The sequence below is a fragment of the Taudactylus pleione genome, unplaced genomic scaffold, assembly GCF_031769625.1.
Source record: "Taudactylus pleione unplaced genomic scaffold, aTauple2 ptg000386l, whole genome shotgun sequence".
Lineage (NCBI taxonomy): Eukaryota > Metazoa > Chordata > Amphibia > Anura > Myobatrachidae > Taudactylus > Taudactylus pleione.
In genome coordinates this window covers 6,298,238-6,315,737 of record NW_028284787.1, presented here as the reverse complement: position 1 = coordinate 6,315,737, position 17,500 = coordinate 6,298,238, and the positions used below count along the sequence as shown (strand labels likewise).

Sequence of the window (17,500 nt, the reverse complement as noted above, 5' to 3'; positions counted from 1 at the left end):
CTCTGTCTTCTACATCGCTAACTCTTGACTCTAGAGTATTTAAACGTGCAGCATGTGCATCTATTCTGGTTAGGGCTGCTTCTATCTTCATTTCAGTTCCCTCTAATCTTTTGTCGAATTGAGGCATCAAAACTCTAGAAATGGTCTCCGCCATTTCTAGCATGGGTAGTGAAGCTATGGAAATGGCTCCTGAAGTAGCAGAGCTTGAAGGATCAGTGATATCTTGTGGCTCTTGAGAAGAAAGTGAGGGAGTGTTTTTCCCTGCAGTTTTGTTTGATTTACCCATATTAGGCGTGGATGATGTATCTGGAGATGTAGAAGCTTTAGGGAAATATTTGTCCATTCCCTGCGGGCCAAGAGGCCAAAGTAAAGAGTAAGATCTATTAAGCTAGTTGGTCACTTCAGTACCTCTATATTCACAAGATTGTTACTTAATTAAAGGGTTATATTAATAGAATTGTAAACGATACCCCTTTTTCGTTTTATATAATTACATATTACTCAACAGTGATGAAAAAATAAAACAAATAAAATAAATGAATGCATCCAGAAATGATTGCCACCAGTAATGTACTATCGCTAGTAGCTGTGCACAATAAAATTATTGTGAAGATGAAAATATATTCAACTAAAGCGTGTAGAATCAACAAAATATGCTGTATAATTGTATTGCGATATAGTCAGCACACAACAATAGATGTATATCTTTTTTTTTTTTTTTTTTTCCCTTAGGACTAGTTGTCACTAGTGAGTAGAATTCTGCGACAATGTCTGTGCAGTGCCACTAGGCGGGAGTATAACACAAGTATCAATATAGCTACTGCAAAGAATATACATATACCATTATAAAAAATGGAAAAGTTATGATATTATAGTCACAACTACAGCACAATATTATGTTGGTAGCACAAGAAACTAATATAACTATTCAAATAAACCAAGATATGGTCTCAAGACTGACTAATATGCAGAGTGTTCAATCCCAAGTGGGAGAGGGAGCAGTTTTCTCCAGGGCGCTGGATAGTATCAGCACCAGTTTAAAAGAACAAAAGTGGAATAGGGGTGAGAGGGAGGATAAATGGGATGAGGACGGAGAGAAGGTTTTAAGAAGGCAGGGGCAGTACACAAGGGAGGTTAGGGATCAAGTATTAGGAAAAAAAGGATAAGAAAAGGGTGACAACATTAGTACCAGGAAGGCTGTCAAATGACCATCGTCTGAGCGCCACCGATCCAGAAGGAGAGTGATGATTGCAAAGCAGATGGTAGGGACAGTCTCAGTGCCAGGTTATTCACCTCTGTATATAATGTCAGGTGCTCCTCCAGTAGCGATGATGGCAAGCGTTGAAAGGGAGGCACTATAGGAGAGATCGCCGGAGGGCTCCGCACAGTACCCGCCTCAAACCTCAGCAGACGGCGTGGATGACAGGAGCCAGTGAAGAACGGACATCAGAAGCCGGTAGCAAGCAGGTGTCAGGAGCCAGCGGCAAATGGACACCCGGAGACTGCCGCAGGTGAGAGCCAGAAGCCAGCAGCAGGAGCCGGTCGTGAGCGGGCGGCAGGGACCGGTGATGGATGGACGCCAGGAGTCAGCAGCAGGTAGGCGTCAGGAGCCGGCGGGTGACGGGAACCAGCGGCAGGCAGGTACAAGGAGCAGGTGGCGGATGGACGTCGGGAGCTAACAGCGGGCGGGCGCCGGTAGCCAGCGGTAGATGGACGCCAGGAGTCAGTCGTGGGCGGGCGTTAGAAGCCAGGAACCGGGACCAGTGACAGGCAGGCCGCAGGAGCCGGGTGGACGCCAGGAGCCGGCGATGGACACAGCAACCCCAGCGGGACCCGGCAACGCCCCAGGAGAGAACCAGGTATTCAGGAGAGATGTCTGGTGCGGAGGAGCTCGGCAGCCCACAGGATCTCCCGGCCCTCAGCAGTGGCAGGACCTGGGCAGATGAGGGAGCCGGCCAGCCAGAGAGAGGACCGGGATGCCAATAGCGGCGTCTGGTGTCCGGTGCGGAAGAGCCCGGCAGCTCACAGGATCCCCCGGCCGTCAGCAGCTCCGCAGCGGCAGGACCTGGGAAGATGAGGGAGCCAGCCAGCCAGAGAAAGGAGGACCAGGACGTCAGCAGTGAAAGGGTCCAGCGGCTTTCAAGATCACACGGCCGCCGGCTGTCCCCGCAGCAACAAGATCCGGGCAAGTAAGGAGCTGGTTTGTCCGGAGCACACAACGCCACCCGCAGCAGGAGAAAAGACTGAGGCGTCAGTAGCGGAGGAGCCCAGCGGCACACCGGATCTCCCGGCCGGCAGCAGCCTCCACAGCAACCAGATCTGGACAGGTAAGGGAGCCAGACACAAGGTGAGTAGATTAGGCAGGGAGTCAGCGGTGGTATGTTCAGTCTCGCCACTGGGAGAGCAGCCTAAGCAGCCATGATGGCATCCACGCCGGAATTCGCGCCAAGTATTTGGCGTGCTCAGTATTCTGTGCTATTCGTAGCAGAAGTCCGGTGGGATTAAGTTAGTAGTGGCAATATGGGTATCAAACGAATCCCCTGTTTCTGGGCTAGACGATGGTGTAGTCATAAAGCCTTAAATAGAGCATTTAATGGTGGATTAAAGAGGATTTCTTCTGCCACTACTCTGGAGACAATTAAAAGGCGGCCATTCCAGATGCCAGGCCCACCGGAAGTCACTGGATATCTTTTCTAATTTTGCGAGATTAGGGTCACAGGCATTATTATTTGAAAGGTATATAACAGACACGTACACTGCCACACAATGCTGTCTATTGCTGTTAAGGGCTACATAGTGTAACACACAATCATAGAAAATACCTATTCCTATCACAAAGTCCTGTACCAAAGTTTTATGCCAGCAGTGCCTCATGTACTACATACAGTCCATCCGGAAAGTATTGACAGCACTTCACTTTTTCCACATTTTGTTATGTTACACAGTTACAGCCTTATCCCAAAATGGAATAAATTCATTTTTGTCCTCAAAATTCTACACACAATACCCCATAATGACAATGTGTAAAAAGTTGTTTTGAGATTTTTGCAAATATAATAAAAAAAATAAAAAAAAATAAGAAATCACATGTACATAAGTAGTCACAGCCTTTCCTCACTACTTTGTTGATGCACCTTTGGCAGCAATTACAGCCTCAAGTCTTTTTGAATATGATGCCACAAGCTTGGCACACCGATCTTTGTGCAGTTTTGGCCCATTCCTATTTGCAGCACCTCTCAAGCTCCATTAGGTTGGATGGGAAGCGTTGGTGCACATCCATTTTCAGATCTCTCCAGAGATGTTCAAGTGGATTCAAGTCTGGGCTCTGGCTGGGCCACTCAAGGACATCCACAGAGTTGTCCTGAAGCCACTCCTTTGATATCTTGGCTGTGTACTAATGGTCGTTGTCCTGCTAAAAGATGAACCGTCGCCCCAGTCTGAGGTCAACAGTGCTCTGGAGCAGGTTTTCATCCAGGATGTCTCTGTACATTGCTGCATTCATCTTTCCCTCTATCCTGACTAGTTTCCCAGTTTCTGCCCCTGAAAAACATTCCCACAGCATGATGCTGCCACCACCATGCTTCACTGTAGGGATGGTATTGGCCTGGTGATGAGCGGTGCCTGGTTTCCTCCAAATATAACGTCTGGCATTGACGCCAAAGGGTTCAAACTTTGTCTTATCAGACAAGAGAATTTTGTTTCTCATTGTCTGAGTCCTTCAGGTGCATTTTGGCAAACTCCAGGCAGGCTGTCATGTGCTTTTTACTAAGGAGTGGCTTTCGCCTGGCCACTCTACCATACAGGCTTGATTGGTGGATTGCTGCAGAGATGGTTGTCCTTCTGGAAGGTTCTCCTCTCTCCACAGAGAAATGCTGTAGCTCTGACAGAGTGACCATTGGGTTCGTGGTCACCTCCCTGACTAGGGCCCTTCTCTCACGATCGCTCAGTTTAGACGGCCGGCCAACTCTAAGAAGAGTCCTGGTGGTTCCAAACTTCTCCATTTACGGATGATGGAGGCTACTGTGCTCATTGGGACCTTCAAAGCAGCAGATATTTTTCTGTACACTTCCCCAGATTTGTGACTCGAGACAATCCTTTTTCTGACATCTACAGATAAATTCCTTTGACTTCATGCTTGGTTTGTGCTCTGACATGCACGGTCAAGTGTGGGACCTTATATAGACAGGTGTATGCCTTTCAAAATCATGTCCAAACAACTGAATTTACCACAGGTAGACTCCAATTAAGCTGTAGGAACGGGAAGCAATCGGGAAGCCGACTGCCTATATACCGGCAGCCGGCTTCCCGACTGTCTTATCCCGGCATGGGTGAAATGCCGGGCGTCTAGATGTAGATGCCCGCATTTTCCCGATGCTGGGAGACCGGCGCCCTGCATCACGGTCGTAGTGATGCCGGGCGCCGCGAGCGGACAGCCGCGGGGGGGGGGGGGGGGGGGGGACTTAGGGTTAGGTTTAGGGCTCCTGGGGGGGACTTAGGGTTAGGCCCCCCCCCCCGGGAGGGATAGGCTAGGGGGAGGGAGGGTTAGGCACCCCCGGGGGGGACTTAGGGTAAGGCACCACCCCGGAGGACTTAGGTTTAGGTAGCAGGGTAGGGGGTGGTTAGGGTTAGGCACTTAGAGGAGGGATTAGGGTTAGGCACTTGGGGGGGAAGTTAGGGTTAGGCACCCCTAAGGAGGGTTAGGGTTACGGGGGTTAGGTTAGTGGATACTTACCTATCCACGATCCGGATTTCCAGCGCTGTCGGGCTTTCGCTGCGTCGCACTCTGCTCTTGTCGGGCTGCCGCTGACGGGAATCGACCGGCCGGCGGTATTTCATACCCATTCCGTAGGAACATCTCAAGGATGATCAGTGGAAACCGGATGCACCTGAGCTCAATTTTGAGCTTCATGGCAAAGGCTGTGAATACTTATGTACATGTGATTTCCCATTTTTTTTATTTTTTAATTAAATTTGCAAAAATCTCAAAAATACTTTTTACATGTTGTCATTATGGGGTATTGTGTGTAGAATATTGAGGACAAAATGAATCTATTCCATTTCGGAATAAGGCTGTAACATAACAAAATGTGGAAAATGTGAAGCGTTGAATACTTTCCGGTTGCACTGTATATACAGCAGAATGACCGGCAGATATCTTTAATTTCCAAGCACTCTACACAGGGTTTAGTGTTCGAAACAAGGTCATGTTCACCATACACAGCCTAGTGTCAATACACTGCCCTATACAGAGCATGAGTCTCAATTGCACCACCGTCCTGTGTCCACAATGTACTGCCAAGTATACCCATTTTAGATACCATTTAATAGTAATGGATATTAATTGGTCACAAATCCATTTCCTTCCAAAAAAAAAAAAAAAAGATACAATTTTAATTCTGCAGTTAACACATGTAACTGGCATACAAGAGCAAAATATACTACATGTTTCTTTAGTATACTTATTAAAAAAAAAAATACAAGAGATATGGCAAGAACTTACCTTTGTTATCTCTGTTTCTACGAAGTCCATAGGGTCCACAGGGTTGACCTTGGGGTATAGCTGGATCTGGATCCACGGGCACCACACAGTTAAAGCTTTTGCTGCTCCCAGGATGCACTTGGGTCCATCCTCCTCTATATCCCGCCCCCGAGCCACAGGCACCTCAGTTGGTAAGCAACCAAGGCCAGAGGAGGAGACTAAACAGAGAGAAGAAAACTGGAACACACAAGAAACCATACTCACAGAAATGGGATACGGAAAACCGGTGACCAGCCAAACAGCCCATATGAAGCCAGGTGCGTCAGGGCGGGTGCCCTATGGCCCTATGGACTTCGTAGAAACAGAGATAACAAAGGTAAGTTCTTACCATATCTCTTGTTTTCTACTTCAGGGTCCTTAGGGGGTCCACAGGGTTGACCTTGGGGATGTCCCAACGCAGTTCAACTAAGGGCGGGGACGCTCCTTTGCAGAAAGGAGAACCCGGCGCCCAAAGGATGCATCCTGAGAGGCAAAGGTGTCAAACGCATAGAACCTCAAAAACGTCTGAATGGAAGACCAGGTGGCCGCCTTACATAGCTGAACAGCAGAGGCGCCACATCTTGCAGTCCAAGAGGGATCCACAGAACAAGTGCAATGAGCCTTAACAGAGGCTGGCACAGGTAAACCCTCCTGTACATAAGCCTCACAAATAAAAGAACAAAGCCAACGGGCTAAAGTTTGTTTGTTGGCAGGCCAACCCCTCCTGTGAAAACTAAAGAGGACAAACAATGAATCAGACTTCCTAACAGAAGCAGTCCGGTCCACATAGATTCTAAGCGCACGGACTACATCCAAGGAAGCCTCAGCAGCTGAAAGATCAGGTGACTGAAAAGCTGGCACAACAAGCTCCTGATTGATGTGTGACTTCTAAACCGCTTTAGGTAAAAACTCAGGACGAGTGCGGAGCACCACTCTGTCCTGGTGAAAAATCAGAAAAGGGGGGCGACAGGAAAGCGCCCCCAACTCTGACACCCTCCTGGCAGAAGCAATTGCCAGGAGAAAAACGGTCTTTAACGTTAATCACTTGAGCTCCACCAACTCAAGAGGCTCAAAAGGAGGACCCTGCAGGACCCGAAAAACCACCGCCAAGTCCCAAGGAGTCACAGGAGGCACGAAGGTAGGCTGGATTCGGAGAACACCTTGGAAAAAGGTGTGAACATCTGGCAGAGTAGCAATCAGTCGTTGGACCACACGAACAACGCGGACACATGAACCTTCAGAGAGGCAAGGCGTAAGCCTAGGTCCAAACCCGATTGAAGAAATTCCAAGATCCTAGAAACTCGGAACACCTGAGGATCATAGTTTCTGGATTCACACCACTGAAAGTAAGTGTGCCACACCCTGTGGTAAATCCGTGCGGAAGCAGGCTTGCGTGCCCTGAGCATGGTACTAATAACCGAACCAGAGAAGCCCCGAGACCTCAAGACGGCTGTCTCAAGAGCCACGCCGTCAAAGACAGCCGACCCAGATCTGGGTAAAGGCAGGGCCCTTGAGACAATAGGTCCTGACGCTGAGGAAGAAGGAACGGAGCGTAGATGGAGAGGCTCCTCAGATCGGAGTACCAAGGACGTCTGGGCCAAGCAGGGATATCGGAGGAAACAGATACGCCAGGTGAAACGTCCATTTCACCGACAGCGTGTCTACCAGACATGCTCCTGCGTCTCTTGTCCTTGACCCGTAAATGGGCAACCTGTGATTGTGACGGGAGGCCATCAAGTCCAGCTCCGGCAGCCCCATCTGTCCAGAAGTAGCTGAAACACCTCTGGGTGAAGTGACCATTCCCCGGGACGCACATCGTGACGGCTGAGGAAGTTCGCCTCCCAATTGAGGACTCCGGGGATGAAGACAGCCGAGATCGCTGGAATGTGGCACTCCGCCCAAGTAAGGATGCGAGACACCTCCGCCATCACAGCCCGACTGCGAGTTCCTCCCTGGTTGTTGATGTATGCCACCGCGGTGGCGTTGTCGGACTAAACTTGAACCACCCTTTCTTGAAGAGCGGTGCTGGACGACTGCAGGGCCCTGTACACCGCCCGCAGTTCCAGGATGTTGATGGGGAGAAGTGCTTCTTCCGCAGACCAACGACCCTGAAGTGACAACGAGCCTGTCACTGCCCCCCAACCGCGGAGACTGGCATCTGTTGTGAGCAGGACCCAGTCCGGGATCCAAAAAGGGCACCCCTCGACCAGATGAGCCTCCTGAAGCCACCAAGCCAAAGACTGCCGAACCTCCGGGGACAACACCAGCATCTGAGAGCGGATCCGGTGAGGTAACCCGTTCCATTCTGATAGAATCAGCCCCTGCAGGGGCCGTGAATGGAACTGGGCAAATTCCACCATGTCGAATGCCGACACCATGGACCCCAGAACTCTCATAGCCGAATGGACCGACAGGCGACAACTGCTCAGGAAACTGTATCCGCAGCTGTAGGGAGGAGACCTTCTCCGCAGTCAGGTAGATCCTTTGCTGAAGAGAATCTAGCAGGGCTCCCAAATGAACCATCCGCTGTGATGGAATCAGGGAGGACTTTCTCCAATTTATCAACCACCCGTGCGCTTGCAGACAAGTGATCGTCAGGTGGAGATGTTGAAGCAGTACCTCCGGGGAGCTCGCCAGCAAAAGGAGGTTGTCCAGATACGGCAGCAGCCGTACATTCTGGTTCCGAAGATGTGCGGCCATGATTGCCATCACTTTGGTGAATACCCTTGGTGCCGTGGAGAGGCCAAAGGGTAGCGCCCGGAACTGATAATGATGCTGAAGGATAGCGAACCTCAGATACAGCTGGTGCGAAGGTGCTATCGGAACATGGAGGTAAGCGTCCTGGATATCCAGGGAGACCATGTAATCCCCAGGTTCCATCGCCAGAATGATGGAAAGTAACGTTTCCATCCTGAATTTGGGAACTCTGAGGAATTTGTTCAGAGACTTCAAATTGAGGATAGGGCGATGAGAACCATTGGGTTTCTGCACCAGAAACAGAGTAGAGTAGTACCCAGTCCCTCGTGATTGAGGAACTGGAACAATGACCCCTGCTTTCAGCAAGGACTCTATAGCCTCCTGCATCTGCAAAGTCTTGGTTTTGTCCTGAGAAGGACTCGTGCAGAAAAACTGGTGGGGCGGTCTGTGCCAGAAAGACAGGGCGTACCCCTGGGAGACCACTTCTCGAACCCAAGCATCCATGGTGGTATTGTGCCAGCACTGGGCAAATTGAAGAAGTCGGCCTCCCACTCTGGGGTCCCCCAGAGGGAGGCCCGTCCCATCAGGAAGAAGGTTTATCTTCCTGTTTGGAAGAAGGGCGCCTGGCACTCCAGGTCTGCTTCTTTGGCTTCGAGGCTGTCTTATCCGCAGACTGCCTCAGGAAGGACGGGCCCTTGACCTTTCCCTGAACCCCTCACCTTAGCCGGCGCTGAAGCCGAAGGCAGGCTTTGATTTAGCCAGAGTATCCACTATTTTGTCCAAATCTGGACCAAATAGCAACTCTCCATTAAAAGGTAAGGCCTCCAGGCCTTTTTTAGAATCTGCATCAGCCCTCCAGGACCGCAGCCACAAGGACCGATGCGCCGACACAGCTGCAGCCAACACCCTGGAGGTCAGCAGGCTTGTATCAAACGATGCTTCCCCAATATAGGAAGCCGCATCTCTCATCTGTCCGGAAAGGTATCTTCCAAAGCGTTGGCCCAGCTCTCAATGGCCTTAGCCACCCAAGAGATGGCCATGGACGGATGGTCCACTGGCCCAGAGAGTACATAGACTTTAAACAAGTCTCCACTTTACTGTCCGTGGGATCCTTCAGGGAGGAGATAGACGGTAATGGCAAAGTAGCGCTTTTAATTAAGCGGGTGACATGGGAATCCACCGCAGGCGGGGTTTCCCATTTCCTGCAATGAGCCTCAGGAAAAGGATAGTTGGATGCCAACCGTTTCTGTGGTTGAAATCTCTTGCTGGGCAACTACCAGGCCCCCGCCATATGATCCGTCAACTGGTCGGACAGGGGAAAACAGTCGAAGCTACTTTGGCCTTTTTAAAATTAGGATACTTCGACCTGGGAGCCGGCACATCCTCCTCTATATGAAGGATGGCCCGCACCACCCTAACCAATGTCGGCACATTAAAGGAATTAGTCTCCACCTCCTGGGCCACAGCATCCGAGTCAGAGTCCTCATGTACCTCTCCGTCATCCGAAGACACATCCGTGTCCGTGAACTGTGCCGCCAGTGAAGCCGGAAAAGGTCGCTTGGACGCCTTTGGGGGCAAATCAGTGTGTAACATCGACTGAAAAGCAGACGACGAGGCCGCCAGAGGTGGAGAGGACATCCACCCATTGAGGGGGTGCCGCCTGAAGATACCCCTGAAAGGGTGCCATTGACTGCTGCGTCACTGTGGGAGACTGTACGTACACAGGCAACCCCGAATAAGGACTCACAGTCTGAGACCCGGGGGGAGACTGCAACTAATGCAGAACACCCGGGGAATGGTGGGCTGGGGCAACGCCCTAGAAGGGACCGCAGTCGGGACTGCAAGACGGTCCACGATTGACGCCAGCACTTGTGAAAACATCGCCCAAGGAGGATCCTGCGCCACCAGGGATTTAGAGGGACCAGGTACCAGCTGGCACCGCCCACACAGACCGTCCTGAGACAAATCCACCCCATCAACCCCTGGCGAACAGCGCCGGCAGGAAAACAACACAGGAGCCACGGAGCGCGCATTCTCCTCATCAGACATGACACAATAACTTTGCAATAACTATGTATCACCGAAAAGAGGTGAGGCGTATAACACCTGCGCACTCCCAAGTATGCAACACAGACAGCCCACAATATGGCACTGAGTAGCTAAACCACTGTATGCGACTGACCTCACAAATACGTAGATTTATATAAGTGAGGCACACAGAAAAAACACCCCTCCCCCACACACCTGCGAGCCTATAGGAGAAGGAAAGGGAAAGTGATAGGATGACAGTCAGCAGAAATTAGCACAGACAGCAGCACTAGCAAAAATCACATACCATGCAGGAAGTTATACTCAATGCACCTTTCGCTACAATCAACCTCCCAGATTTAGTGTCTGGGAGGGCTATAGTGCTGCGAACACTGTCCTTTTGCAGGGGAGAGGTACGCAGGGGGACCGGTCCATGCACCGCCTGGGAGATCTGCGTTAGCCACAAGATGATGGCCGCCGGAGAGCTCTGAGGAGGAGTGGCCGTAGGAGGAACAGCCCAGCAACGCCAGCACGCATGGAAGAAGGCGCGCTGGGCTGAGGTTAGGAGCCGCTAAACCAGGGAAGGTTGCCTCCCCTGGCTAGCAATTAACCCCAGGGACGCTGGTTCCCCTCCAGCAATTATACCCTGGTGGTCCAGCGGTCAGACGGGGTATTCCAGTGAAGGGGGAGCCCGCCGCCGCTACTTGCACCGCCGGTCTGTTCCCAGAGACCGGCGGCTAAAGACTGCATTTTTTCCCCCAACTAAAACAGAGGTGCCTGTGGCTCGGGGGTAGGGTATAGAGGAGGATGGACCCAAGTGCATCCTGGGAGCAGCAAAAGCTTTAACTGCGTGGTGCCCGTGGATCCAGATCCAGCTATACCCCAAGGGCAACCCTGTGGACCCCCTATGGACCCTGAAGTAGAAATTGTTAATATAGCACCACTACATTAAGCATACATTTGCAGTCTCACCATATGACATTATACTATACAAGTACAACCTTGTAACCACAACAGCGAATATTAATAGGATTGAGATTCACATTGGCTGAAATTATTTGCATGCAGTTACCAGGCCTGTAGAAAGGGGGTCAGGGCCCCAGTACTTTTCGGGGGGTGGCCTATTTGCAGGAGGCATGGCCAGTCCACCTTAGAAACAGGGGGGGCGCACCCTCCACTCCCTGCATAGATAGGGAGACTGCTGCCCAGCGGCAGCAACCTCCATGATCCCACTGCAGCCCAGCACACAGCAGAATGTGCTGGGCTGAGGAGAGAGGTGGCTGACAGGCAAGAGGGAAGGGGGCGGTGGACCCCTGCCAGGCCCCTCCAACAAGCTTGGGCCTGGGTAATTAGTGTCCATTCCACCCTCCCCTCCCAACTCGACGCCCCTGGTAATTACTATAGAAAGCCAATCAGATATGGATCAGAATTACTGGTTGTTTACATAAAGTGATTTGGGAAAGATTGGGAGAAAATTGCTACAAGTGAAGGCATAATATCCAATAAACTCATGTTTGAGATGAAATTAGTTTGTTTTAGAATATAAACATGACAAGAGTAAAAAAATACTTACGATAAATCTTTAAAGTCTGAAAAGACATACATGTGCCTAAAGCTATCAATCGCTATTACAGGGCAGTCTCCAGGAGTTTTCTGAATGTGCAAGAGGGGATGCCTAAACTTGTCACAGTCCGCATGCAAAAAATTTATTGTTCCTGTATAAAGCAAACATAAAAGATGATCATATTAGCAGTTTCTGCTCAATAAAACAAATAATGAATTGCACAGGAACTAAAGAAGATGACACTAACTTACATTTCTGCTATTCTGTTTTTTTGAATGAAATAGATTTTAAAATCAAAGAAAGGATGATTTGCCAGAGGAATACATATGGCATTTCCTGCAGGTCAAGATCTATAAATATTTTTTACTAAAAAGCAAAATGTAGTGCAAAATGGTACACAGTTTCCTTTCTTTTAGGTAGTATACATCTACAGTAGTGTGCCTTTAGGACCGTGGATGGGAACCCCTGGTCTACAAGCTCTAGGTTCTCAAACTCGGCCCTCAGGACCCCAAAAAGTGCAAGTTTTCCAGGTATCCTCACAGAATCACAAGTGAAATAATTAGCTCCACCTGTGGATCTTTTAAAATGTGTTAGTGAGTAAAGAAAACACCTGGGGACTTGCTGGGTGACCTGGAAAACGTGACCTGTTTGGAGTCCTAAGGACAGAGTTTGAGAACCACTGCTCTAGAGAGTCTGGTAAAACAGGGTTTCTCCGTCTAACTGCAGCAAAATGCTAGTAGGAATTTTGAAAAAAAACCAAAACATTAAATATAAGAATTAGCAGTGCAATAAGAACATGTCTAAAGCTTCCTTATGATATTACAAACTAGGTATCTGAGAATTACTCTACATTTTCTTCAGAGTAGTAACACGCTACACACAGAGCAAGTTCCAGTGTACAATTTTGTAAATCATATGTGCATACAGTGCTAAAATGCAGCTGTGCAATTTTTTTCAGAAAGAAAACCTACACTATTGGGATAGGGTACTATTTTTACTCATGCATTGCCTTAAAATAAATTTTTTTTGAGGTTTCCAAATATAATTTTTGCACAGAAAATACAGATTTTTTGTGAAATTCAATCAAATCTACTTCTGTACATATCAACTTGTAGACTAGAAGGAATAATGTTTATTGGAAGACAAATTATTTAGAAGGAGGCAATTATATTGTCCAGATGTTAGACACACTGGTTATTCTAACTGAAGAACTGAGCCCACTTCGGTTCAGATCATATTTCCATAGCCGCAACAAGAATATATCTACACAACTTTAAATTGGAGAGACTGATTAAACATTCTAATATGCCAATATAGAGTACTTAGACTCCAATTTCATTAAATTCTTATCTTGGACATGCATTTAAGTAACAACCAAAATAAGACATCAATGTGAAAAAATAAAAAACACTTACCTTTTTCAGTAATTAGTTGTCGAGCAACTTCTTGCTGGAATTTTTCTAGACTTTCAGAATCATCTTTCATATGGAAAAGTATAAGAAATGGAAGCCCTTCTTCAGTCAACTCCTAAACAGGAAAGTGAATCATATATTTTTTATTTAGAATATATATATATTATAACATGCCTCCGTTAACTCTTTTTCTTCGAGGTCCATAGGGTCCACAAGCCTAACGGCAAGAGATGGAAGGTGAAGAAGGAAGTACAATGTACACAAGAAACATTCTCAAAACATGAAGAGGGAATCAGTGATACAACAAAGAAAGGACCAAATCCCAACTGAGGCCAGGTGCGTTAGGGTGGGTGCCCTGTGGACCTCGAAGAAAAAGTTACGTTTTTTTTCTTCTTCAGGGTCCACAGTATCTACCTTGGGGATGTCCTAAAGCAGTTCCCTTAAGGATGGGGATGCTCCTGAGCAGAGCAGAATCCACCGCCCAAAAGAAGCATCCTGGGAGGCAAAAGTATCAAATGCATAGAATTTGATAAAGGTATGGACGGAAGACCAAGTGGCTGCCTTGCACAGCTGTTCAGCCGAGGCGCCATGTCTGTCACCGTGTTCGGGACAGGGAGATCAGCCTGTGTATAGACCTGAGAAATAGTCAAACGCAACCAGCGAGCCAAAGTCTGTTTATTAACTGACCAGCCTCGTTTGTGAAACCCATATAACACATCGTAGTTGGTACGATCCACGTAGATATGGAAGGCTCAAACCACATCCAGAGAAGCTTCACCCTTAGAAAGGTCTGAAGGCTGAAAGGCCGGGACTACAATTTCTTCATTCATATGAAAACGGGATACCACTTTTGGAAGGTAAACTGCTCTAGTACGGAGGACAGCTCTACATTGATGAAAAATAAAATATGGGGAGCGACATAACAGTGCTACCAAATCATAAACTCTGCGAGCTGAGGAAATAAGCGAGGAGAAAAAGATTCTTCGCTGTCAACCATCTAGAGGTCCACCTTATGCAAGGGTTCAAAAGGAGAACCAAAGATAAATACCATGGTGCCACCGGAGGGACAAACAGAGGTTGCAGACGGAGAACCCCCTGCAAAAATGTTCTAACATCTGGCAGGGGAGCAATTCTGCACTGGAACCACAATGACCATGCAGAAATCTGAACTCTCAAGGTAGCCAGACAAAGTCTAAATCGAGCCTGAAGAAAAACCTTAGGGTCACATTTTCTGTGGGAAAACCAAAGAAAAAATGAATGCCAAATCCTGTGATAGATGCGGGCCAAAGCAGGCTTCCTTGCCCTCAGCATCATCTGGATCACAGAAGTAGATAAACCTTTGGCCTTTAAGACGGAAGACTCAAGAGCCATGCCCTCAAAGCTAGCCGAGGTAAATCCGGATATAGGCAGGGACCCTGCACTAGCAAATCCGGTCGTGGAAGTGGACTGTCTAAGGATACACATGTCAGATCTGTGAACCAATGTCCCCTGGGCCAGGCAGGAGCTATTAGTGTTATCCTGCCACCTTCCTGCTTGAACTTTCTGACGACCATTGGGAGGAGGGAGATTGGAGGAAACAGGTATGCCAACCTGAAGTCCCATCTCACCGCCAGAGTGTCCACGAAGGTATATGAGGGGTCCCTTGTTCTGAACCCGTACCTGGAGACCTTGTGGTTGTAGTGTGATGCCATGAGGTCTACGTCTGGTAATCCCCACTTGTCCACCAGGAGTCGAAAGACATCCAGATGAAGAGCCCATTCTCCGGCCTGTATGTCCTGATGACTTAGAAAGTCCGCTTCCCAGTTGAGGACTCCTGGGATGAATATTGCTGGAAGATGGCATTCTGCCCACAGCAGAATGTTCGCCACTTCCCTCATGGCTGCCAGATGGTTGATGTAGGCACCTGCAGTCGTGTTGTCGGACTGAATCTCTGAACCTCTGAGACTTTATCTGATGATACTGACCACCTCAATGAGACAAAATCCATTGTTGCAGTGACCTGGCGTTGAACTGGGAATAAGCCACCATGTCGAATGTGGATACAATGGAGCCCAGCACCTGCAATGCCAAATGAACTGATACTTCCTGCTTGCAGAGTAGACTAATCACACGAGATTGTAATGCCACAATCTTGTCTTTTGGTAGAAGAATCCTGTGCCCCAGAGAGTCCAGTAGCACCCCCAAGTGCTGAGTTGGAAAACGAGAAGACTTTTTCCAATTGATTACCCGGCCGTGCTCTTGTAAGCAGACAATGGTCATCTGGAGATGACATTGTAACATCTCCTGAGATTGTGCTAATATCAGGAGGTCGTCCAAATATGGCAATATCCTGACTCCTTTTCGTCTGAGATGACCCATCATGATTTCCAGTATCTTGGTAAATACCCGAGGGGCTGTGGCCAGACCGAAGGGGAGAGCCTGAAATTAGTAATGTTGCGGATGTACCGCCAATCTGAGAAATCTTTGGTGGGATCATGCAATAGGAACATGCAGATACGCATCCTGTATGTCCAGGGAGACCATAAAATCTCCAGGCTCCATCGCCAGCATAATTGACCAAACGGAACTTGGGCACATGGATGAATCTGTTGAGAGATTTCAGATTCAGGATAGGACGATGCAACCCATTTGGTTTCTGAATAAAAAACAAATTTGAACAACAACCACTTCGCTGTTGCGTCACAGGAACGGGGATTATGATTACTGACTTCAGGAGGGCCCCAATAGCCTCCCTGAAGGCCAAAGCCCTGACCAGATCTGAAGGAAGGGTTGTACCAACAAATCTCAGAGGGATGCCTCAGGAACTTGATGGTGTAACCATTAGAGACCACCTCTCGAAACCAGATATCTGTAGTCGTCTGATGCCAGAAATGAGAAAACTCCAGAAGTAGGCCTCCAACCCTGAGACCTCCCCAGGAAGAGGCCTGTCCCATCAGACAGTGGGCTTACCGTCCGGCTTGGAACCAGGACATCTGGTTGACCAAGATTTCCTGGTCTGCGGTTTCTTGTGGGATTTATCCTGTCTAGAGGAAGACTGCCCCTTTCCCCTACTCGGTGGGCGAAAGGACCGAGCTGACGACTGCCTATACTTAGGGGTAGTTGTAGATGGTAACCCAGCAGATTTAGATGTTGCCGGAGAAGTCACTATGTCATCCAGCTCTGGTCCAAACAGTACTTACCCACCAAAAGGCAGGGACTTCTTGGACCCTGTATCCACCTTCCAGGCTTGTAGCCATAGGGTTCTTCGAGCTGCAACCGAAGTTGCAGATACCCTTGAAGCCAAAATACCTGCATCAATTACCGCTTTCCCCATATACACAGCTGCTTCCTGCATCTGAGAGATAGGACCGCTGCTCTCTGGTAGCATCAGGCATGCTATCTTCCAGAGACGTCGTCCATCCTTCTATAACTTTGGCTACCCAGGCTACAGCCATAGCTGGTCTGGTAATAGCCCCAGATAATGAAAACACTGATTTTAAATAGTTGTCAAGTTTTCTATCTGTAACCTCTTTTAAGGAGGATGCTGCACGAATGGGTAATGTAGAGCTCCTGATCAATCTCGTTACATGAGCATCTACCGTTGGAGGAACTTCCCATTTGTTACATTCACCAAGTGCAAATGGGTATAGAGAGGTTAAATTTCTTGTAACATGGAAATGTTTATTTGGAATACACCATGCTTCGGACAAAAGATTCATCAGTTGCTCAGACTGAGGAAAATAATCTTTAGCCACCTTCTGACGCCTATAGACTGGATTATTAGATTTTGGCGGAACCTCCTCTTCCTCTATACTGAGTACAGATCTAACAGCTCTCACCAGAGAGGCGACAACCACAGAGAATTGATGGTCCTCTTCCACTGAGTAAGACCCAGAACTCTGAGTATCGGAGTGTTATGAGGTTGAGTCAGAATCCTGAGGCAATGTCTGAAGAAAACCTCTTACGCCCCTGCTTTACCGCCTGCATTACCTGCTGAGGGGCTACAGATGGCAGCATACTCTGACTAGAGTGAGCAGAAGACTCAAACCAAATGGGATTCATGGGGGACATATACATGGAAGAATGTGGGTATCCCATAGCAGGAGGCAGTACCGTAGCAGGAGCTTGTGATGCTGTGGCCCTGTCCACTAAATGTGACAAAACCTGAGACAAGAGGCCACCCAGGGTGGTTCTTGTGCTGGTGCACTTGTACAAGATAGAAAAGGTGGCCGTTTACAACAGACACTACACAACCCATCTCGCACAAAATCCTGCTCAGACAGGCCTGCCAAACAGGATTTA

At 48.5% G+C, this 17,500-nt stretch overlaps 2 protein-coding genes across 5 annotated transcripts in view; one reads left to right on the top strand and one right to left on the bottom strand.

Moving 5' to 3' along the window:
* Positions 1-17,500, top strand: part of STX17 (syntaxin 17) — a 328,399-nt gene that overhangs the window by 241,091 nt on the left and 69,808 nt on the right. The window lies entirely within an intron of this gene.
* The window catches only part of ERP44 (endoplasmic reticulum protein 44), an 88,405-nt gene that overhangs the window by 13,312 nt on the left and 57,593 nt on the right, over positions 1-17,500 (bottom strand). Inside the window, exons 9-10 of the mRNA XM_088445685.1 lie at positions 13,223-13,334; positions 11,817-11,958 (exon numbers count right to left, since the gene is read on the bottom strand). Of these exons, the coding sequence (XP_088301811.1) occupies positions 11,817-11,958; positions 13,223-13,334 (254 nt within the window). The remainder of the gene's footprint in view (positions 1-11,816; positions 11,959-13,222; positions 13,335-17,500) is intronic.